At 34.1% G+C, this 8,557-nt stretch overlaps 1 protein-coding gene across 1 annotated transcript; it reads left to right on the top strand.

Annotated features, from left to right (window-relative positions):
- Positions 1–3,599: 3,599 nt before the first annotated feature.
- Positions 3,600–6,076, top strand: LOC139861292 (ABC transporter G family member 6-like). Its single transcript, XM_071849668.1, has one exon. It carries the CDS (start codon positions 3,778–3,780, stop codon positions 5,989–5,991), a length of 2,214 nt encoding a protein of 737 aa, XP_071705769.1. The 5' UTR covers positions 3,600–3,777; the 3' UTR covers positions 5,992–6,076.
- The last annotated feature ends 2,481 nt before the right edge of the window (positions 6,077–8,557 follow it).

Genomic DNA, 8,557 nt, shown 5'->3' with positions numbered 1-8,557 from the left:
ATAAAGATAATAACAATAATGTGGTAATATTATTAATAACAAAGTGATAAATTGATAAGTTTGATAATACTGATAATATTTGGATTACAATTATAATATATATAAATATATATAACTGATATTGATTTTGATATTAGTGTTAGTATTATAATGAAAGTAATAACATGGATATTATATCGACTATATTCTTGACTTGTATTTACACATTATATATACAATTTATTAATTATGTAGTATTTAATAATTATATATATAGTAGCTTACATTGAGTAATAAATTCTTACATATATATATATTATAATAATTATCTATAGAAATCATACATATATATATATGATTTCTTTTTAAGTACAACATAATGATTTTATATCTTATTTTACATATTTGGTTTTTAAATATTTAAATTATAATTTATAATATCAAAATATTATATATAATACATTTATGTATATATACAATATTTATTTTCAAATAATTGTTCATGAATCGTCGGGATTAGTCAAAGGTCAAATGTATACATGAACACAGTTCAAAGGTTTTGAGACTTCAACATTACAGGCTTTGCTTATCTTGTCGAAACCATATAAGATTCAAGTTTAAATTTGGTCGGAAATTTCCGGGTCATCACATAGATGGTAAGCCTATTCGTTGTAAAGGAACGTGGTATAGTATTGTTAATTCATTTTTAAAGGTTAAAAACAAAGGCATGTTACCGGCAAATGTTTTAAGGGGGAAAGTTGGATATGGTAGATCGATTAGCTTTTGGAATGATGATTGGCTTGGAAATGGGCCATTGCGTGATAAATATAGTCGGTTATTTCATCTTGATGTCAATCCAAATTGTTCGTTGGCGGATAGAATTGATTCGAATGGTTGGCGGTAGGATTGGAAAAGAGATATTGGATCGAGGAATTTGGTTATTCTTGCAAGTCTTGAAAATGAAATCAGTAATATTGATCTCAACAATGAAAGAGACTCGTGGAAATGGGTGTTAAATGTCGAGGAGTCGTTCTCGGTTAGCGAGACGAGATTATTTATTGATGACATAATTCTTCCGACACATCCAAGTTCGACTAGGTGGGTAAAAGTCATTCCGGAGAAGATAAACATTTTTCTTTGGCTGGTAGCTTTAGACAGGTTGCCTACGAGGGTTAATCTTGCTAATCGAGGGGTTGATGTGCTTAACATTAATTGTCCGATATGTTCTTTATCCTTGGAAGATGTTCATCATGTGTTGTTCGAGTGCGAGTTGGCGACAAGTCTATGGAGATTGTGCAGGATTTGGGTCGACATTAACCTTCCTTCGTTCGCTAATTGGTTCGAATTTATTTCGTGGCTCGATGAATGGAGAGAAAGTAAGGAGACAAAGATAAAATGTTACTCGATCATTGCGGCTTTGTTATGGGTCATTTGGCGGTTCCGAAATAGTGTGGTGTTCCCCGGAGAAGAAATGAAAAAATCTATGTTATTTGATTTTATTCGTAATATTTCTTTTTCTTGGTGTATTAGTAGAGGAAAATGTAAATGTAGTTGGAATGATTGGCTTTTAAAGCCGTTGTAATTGTTGGATGTTGCCCCCTATAGCTGCTTGCTAAAGGGTGGTTTTTTGAGTAATAAAATTGATGTTAAAAAAAAAAAAAATTTAATAGTTACACTATCAATTAATCACAATCAACATATAATATAATAAAATTAATATAGAAAATAAAGTATTGAATGTTTAATTATATGGAAGGGGATCTTTATAAATTAGTTTTTGATACATGTACACCTAATTATCTATCTATTATACCTTTAATTATATGAGACAAAAGTGTACATGTACCAAAAAGTGGTATGTGAATATATATATATATATATATATATATATATATATATATATATATATATATATATATATATATATATTACATACTTATTAATTAAGCATAGTTAAACCAAAAATGACTCGATAAATGTATACTTGTATTAATTTTGAATACTTTAACCAAGAGTATTATTAGAATACATAAACAATATATATGCTACAATAGATTAGGCTAAAGGAAGACTAATTATATCACGATTAAGAAATATCACATCCAATCCCCAATTACAACATTCAAGTATCAATCAATTCTAATAAACATATGACGAATTCTTTTTTTTTTACTTGAAAGGCAAGTTGTCAGCATCACCCGAGGGGACTTAACCACCTTCACAATCATATACCACGCACTGCATGCACACGCTTTCGGAAGGAAACCCGAATCACATTGCAAGAACCCGATCCTTAAACCATCTCGAGGGGCAGGCGAACTAGGATTTGAATCCTATATAGATCAGGGAGGAAACCCCCTAGGGTCAATCTGGAGGTCCGTATTTCGGGCAATTTGAATATTCGTGATAAGCTCTGACTTGATCACTGCAATTTTTCAAGTCTGTTAAATCTTCTCTTTATAAAATCCTTGCATTTTATGCTGAAAGGGTGAATCGATAGATGATGCATGAGGTAAATGTATTGGAGTAGTCGATGAACGTATATACGTATGCACTGTTATGTTAATGGATGTTCGGACAATATAAGGCAATCATCGTAGTTATTGAGCACAATTTCATTTCAATATGCCGGTTTCTTTGTGATTTCAATATGTAAATAGGCAGACATTCAGAGGATCGTTGATTAGAGCTAGCTCACTACAAGAAATTGGCTTTTGGTGGCGACACTTTGTTTGCGTTAACAGCCTCGTCGTCGCGAATATTCTTTGGTGATGGCGGTGACGTCGCAATTACACCACCACCATAATATTTTGCGACAACGAATGTGGAGCCCGCAATTTGTTTAAAATGAAAAAGAAATTAAAAAAATTTCTTAGTGATGCATCTCGTAATCATAATATTGTCATTGAATCTCCCTTGCAATGATGACACCACCCTCGATATCGAGCCTTATTATTTGGTTGAAACGAGATCAGACGATCATCGAGATAAATGACTCGTAATAAGAGTTAGCGAGAATTGTATCAACATTAAACATATGGCAGTAACCATTATTTCAATTTGAAAAATGTACTAAATCTAATCTTCAAATAATGCCTTCACAAAAAGTCAAATGTTTTAGTAGTAGTAGGATCACCATTAATTCTGAGTGTTACATGAAATATTGCACTTTTTAGAGAAAAATTAGTTTACGTGTCAATTTAATAGAATGAAGTTAAATAGTGGTAATTGTTAAATGAGTATATAGGTTTTTGGGGGATATGTTAAAATAATGACTGGAGGTTGAGTAAAAAAAAAAAAAAAGAAATTAGTAATATGTATAACAGGTGTTAAATACGCAAATGTATTTTCCGTCGATCTGGTGACTAACGCCCTTCTGGCACTCGTCAGACGTCTCGTTAATGGCGTTAGAGGGCTTGTGCCATGTTAGATTTTTTGGTGTTAGTTTCCAACTGTAAAGCTGCTATAAAATTGGTCTAAAGAGGACTAATTTTGCCTAATTTTACCGTATTTAATATCTACGCACACATATAGATATATGATGTAGTATCTATTTACATAGCCCTCCCTATATATACACAATATGTATCTAATCTTTCACTCATACAAAGTCATAAAAAGTGTTCAATTCCCAGAAGGAGATATCTATTTTTTTCCTATCTGCACACCGATACTTTATCACTTACACAATCACTACCCTGTTATTATTACTAAAAATAACGACGTCGTTTTGCACCAAAACATCTGCATTCAAACGCATGATTAATTTTCCTTATCTTAATTAACTAGGGTTTCATAATGTCATCTCGTATACGAGTGGCCGATGTGCCGGAATCGTCGGGATCAACTCCGGCGTCTCCAACTCTCCGTGAGCTATTGAGACACGTTAGCGGTGCCAGTTACGAGGCTGATACGACGTCGCATCAGGTTCTAGAAATGAATCAATTGAACAACAACAACCACGAGTCAGTTCAATCATTACCGTTTGTGCTATCGTTTACGAATCTAACGTATAGTGTCAAGACACGAGGCAAGTTTGAATTGCCGGCGATATTCGGACGCCGGAATAAACCGGCTGCCGTTCCGGCAACTACAGTGGATCCCGTAGGTGATGAAAATTTGGTATCCAGAAATAAAATTTTATTAAATGATATTTCTGGTCACGCTAGGGACGGCCAGATATTGGCCGTCCTTGGTGCCAGTGGATCAGGAAAATCAACTTTAATCGACGCTTTAGCAAATCGAATTGCTAAAGACAAATTAAAAGGTAACATTACTCTTAACGGAGAACCGTTAGAATCAAAGCTATTAAAGGTGATTTCGGCTTACGTAATGCAAGACGATCTATTATTTCCGATGTTAACAGTTGAAGAAACGTTAATGTTTGCAGCCGAGTTTCGTCTACCACGTTCACTATCAAAATCTAAAAAGAAGCAGCGTGTTCAAGCCCTAATCGATCAGTTAGGGCTACGAAACGCTGCGAATACAGTTATAGGAGACGAAGGACATCGAGGAGTGTCAGGTGGTGAACGACGTCGTGTTTCGATAGGAACTGATATAATTCACGATCCGATTATATTGTTTCTAGACGAACCGACTTCCGGACTTGATTCCACAAGTGCGTATATGGTTGTGAAGGTGTTGCAACGTATCGCGCAAACTGGAAGTATTGTGATACTATCCGTACACCAGCCTAGTTTTCGATTACTTGGATTACTAGACCGTTTATTGTTTCTGTCTCGTGGACAAACTGTTTATAGCGGCTCACCTTCGAATCTTCTTTCGTTTTTTGCTGATTTCGGCCATCCGATTCCTGATAAAGAAAATCGTACAGAATTCGCGTTAGATTTGATTCGAGAACTAGAAGGTTCTCCTGGAGGAACCAAAAGCCTAGTCGAATTCAACAAATCATGGCAGGTATTGAAACGTTCGAGAAGCATACCGAATGGTAACGAAACGCCTATGCACGGTTTGTCGTTGAAAGAATCGATTAGTGCGAGTATATCTCGAGGGAAACTAGTTTCGGGAGCTACGAGTGGTGTCGTTAGCCCGAGTTCTATGGTTCCTAGCTTTGCTAATCCAATGTGGCTCGAAATGATGGTTATTTCGCGTCGTTCGTTTAAAAATTCATGGAGAATGCCTGAATTATTTGGAATTCGGTTAGGTGCGGTTGTGGTGACGGGTTTCATTTTAGCAACCGTGTTTTGGAAGCTTGACGATTCGCCTAGAGGCGTTCAAGAACGTATAGGATTCTTTGCTTTCGCGATGTCCACAACGTTCTACACTTGTGCTGACGCGTTACCTGTTTTCATTCAGGAAAAGTTTATTTTTATGAGAGAAACCGCGTACAATGCTTACAGACGATCTTCGTATGTTTTATCACATTCGATTGTGGCGGTTCCTGCACTCGTGGTCCTTTCACTGGCATTCGCAGTAATCACTTTTTGGGCAGTTGGACTCGATGGGGGCGCGTCTGGTTTCTTTTTTTACTTTGGTATAATTATGGCCTCGTTTTGGGCCGGAAGTTCATTCGTGACATTTTTATCGGCCATTGTCCCTCATGTTATGATCGGATATGTGGTTGTTGTAGCGCTCCTTGCTTACTTTCTTCTCTTTAGTGGCTTCTTCATTAATCGTGATCGAATTCCCGATTACTGGATTTGGTTTCACTACATTTCATTAGTGAAGTATCCGTATGAAGCGGTTTTACACAACGAGTTTCAAGATCCTCTTAAATGTTTCGTTCGGGGGACTCAAATTTTCGATGGCAGCCCTCTAGCCGTTGCGGATGACTCATTGAAATTGAAGTTGTTGGAAAACATGAGTGAAACATTAGGGTTTAACATCACGAGTACAACATGTTTGACCACTGGCGCTGACTTATTGAAACAACAAGGGGTCACTGATTTGAGCAAATGGGAATGCTTTTGGATTACAGTTGCTTGGGGTTTCTTCTTCAGGATCTTGTTTTACTTTTGCTTGTTACTGGGAAGTAAAAATAAAAGGACTTAAAGTGTCAATAGTTGAATACAAGGGTACTATTGTGTAAGTTTTTCAGTTTGGCGGGATGGAAGAGATTACATTTAAGTTATACATATATTTTTTTTTTGTTTCCACAATAAATTGTACTCGTACTTGTAATTGTATAATTGTATGTACGTATTATACTGATATAACAGCTACTCGTATATGTTATTACTTTTCGTAACTATAATTAATGACTATAATAACTATAGTTAAATGACTGGTTTATATAAATTAAATTAGTTTCTGTACTTAAAAAGTTAGTTGAGAAATTAAAATCCTACGTTATGTACAGCTTGATATTCTTGAAATATGAAATGAATTTAAAGTAACATAATTATGAGAAAGAAGAACATGAATACATGATGATGTCGGGTCAAAAAACTTAGATAGAATTAGGGTTGGGTATCATAAATAACACTTGAAATACATATGCCAATACATGTATATTTTTCAATGTATATTTTTGGTTTATATATTGAAATTGAAAATTGAAATCTATAGTTAAGATGTGAAAGCTATATTTAGAAAAAATACATGTGAGCACATTTATTAGGGTTGGTTAGGAGGGGTTGGGGTGGGGTGGATGTTGGAGGGTGAAGCTTCGTCTATACATAAATTGTATTAATGTATGTATGTATCGATCATAAATGAATGAGTTTGAAAGATCAAACCAATAAGTAGCTAGGGTTCGCTAGTAATTAAACTAAGAACCAAGAGTTTGGTGGCAAATTGGTTACCTATGTCATTACTCTTATTAATCGTCTATATCTACCCTCTTTGCTACACGTCTTCCTCTTGATTATCGGGAAATTAAAACAAATAAAGATATTAATTTAGCTTAATAGTTTATAGATTTAGGTAAGGGTTGCATGTTCTTTCAGCACTTTCACATATAAGTGCATGAACAATGGTCAAAGTAAGCATAGTTATATATGGTGTTACTATTGTTAGGATAAATCATGTTTTGAATCTGATGAGTCAAATGTAAAATTGGTTAAGTATTTGTGAGTCTGGAATTTAAAGACAGACCGATAGAGACTCAAATGCATGATGAAAAACACAGACTCAGTTTTAATAAAGAAGACTCAATTGAAAACGCGTGATGTCTTTGAAGATAAGGATGAAAAGTTTTGTCAATGTTGATATCTCCGGATTATAATAAAAGATTTGTTTAGTTATTTGATATTATCTAGTTCCCATGATCTAAAGATTATTAGTTTGGAAACTAGATATTATGGACTTTGAAAGAATCATTGATCATCGATCTCAAGCACTGTTGCAAAAGACCCCATCTCGGGCCGTTGTGACGCTCGTTGCGACGGCCTGGTGACTAGCCCGTCCCATCACAAAGAAAACCATCTGATATGACAGTCAACGGTCAAAATTCAGGTCAAAGTCGGTCAAAATTCTGAAAAGCCAGAAAGTGGGTAAAATCGATCAAATTTGTAGTATTTTAGTTTAAATTTTTTGTATTAAATTAACGGGGATAGCGATTATGAGTACAAAATAATTAATTAAAGTTTTTGGCTTTAAAATATGTATACATATATACATTTATATACTTATATATATTTAAAAGTCAATTTTGGTCAACGTACGTCTCCGCCCCATCTCAAACGTCTCGACCTTTTTAGGACACGACCGTCTCGACCCCGTCTCACGTCTTTTGCAACCTTGATCTCAAGTCTATAAATAGGAGATATGTAATTGATTATAATTCGTCAATCGTTCAATAAAATATTTTCTTCGTTCTTATATATGTGTGTTGCTTAGTTGGGGTAGGTTATGCAACAACAGAAGATGAACGCATGTGTGGATTAGTCCACATAGTAATTCAAAACTGCTGTACAACAAAAATTATGAGTTATTCAATTATAAGTGTTTATTTTCTATTTGAAATTCAACAACGAAAGATGAACGCATGTGTGGTTTAGTTTTTATGGTAATTCAAAACTGATGTACAACAAAAATTATGAGTTATTCAATTATAAGTGTTTATTTTCTATTTTAACCAATTAAAATAGAAATTTAGTCCTCACTAGAGAGAAGATTTTATTGGTAGAGATAAAATTTGTGAAAATTTTGAACATTATGCGCAATCAAATCTGATTTTTTAACTCTGACGAAGGGAGTATTTAAAGTTTAGTGATAAATACAAAAGCGATGATGAAAGTGACTCGTACACAAGTAACATGCACAATTTAATAAATTAATAGGTTCGCTTTACTATCAATCTAACAAATCATGTTGCATATAATTACTTTCATGTTACAATGTTTGGGTAAAGAAATATCAAGTAAACACGATACCACTTTTCAACTAAAATAGGTCGTTCGAAGTAATGGAATCAAAAGTCAATTTTCTATATGATGTCGGTATACTTTTATTGTATTGTATTGTTTGTATGAACAAATAGCTTTAACTTCGGGACAAAATATGTATTTATTTTGATTGTTCTATTTCAAAATGGTGTAATATGTCAATAATAATGTGAGTTTCGGTATAAAACTATTTTTTTTTTTTTTGAAAAGCAAGCAAATTATTATTAACG

The sequence above is a fragment of the Rutidosis leptorrhynchoides genome, chromosome 8 (genome assembly GCF_046630445.1).
Source record: "Rutidosis leptorrhynchoides isolate AG116_Rl617_1_P2 chromosome 8, CSIRO_AGI_Rlap_v1, whole genome shotgun sequence".
Classification (NCBI taxonomy): Eukaryota; Viridiplantae; Streptophyta; class Magnoliopsida; order Asterales; family Asteraceae; genus Rutidosis; species Rutidosis leptorrhynchoides.
The sequence above is the reverse complement of the archived record's forward strand: the minus strand, read 5'-3'. Positions and strand labels throughout refer to the sequence as shown.

Coding starts and splice junctions, on each gene's coding strand:
- LOC139861292 (XM_071849668.1), top strand. CDS start 3,778: ATGTCATCTCGTATACGAGTGGCCGATGTGCCGGAATCGTCGGGATCA.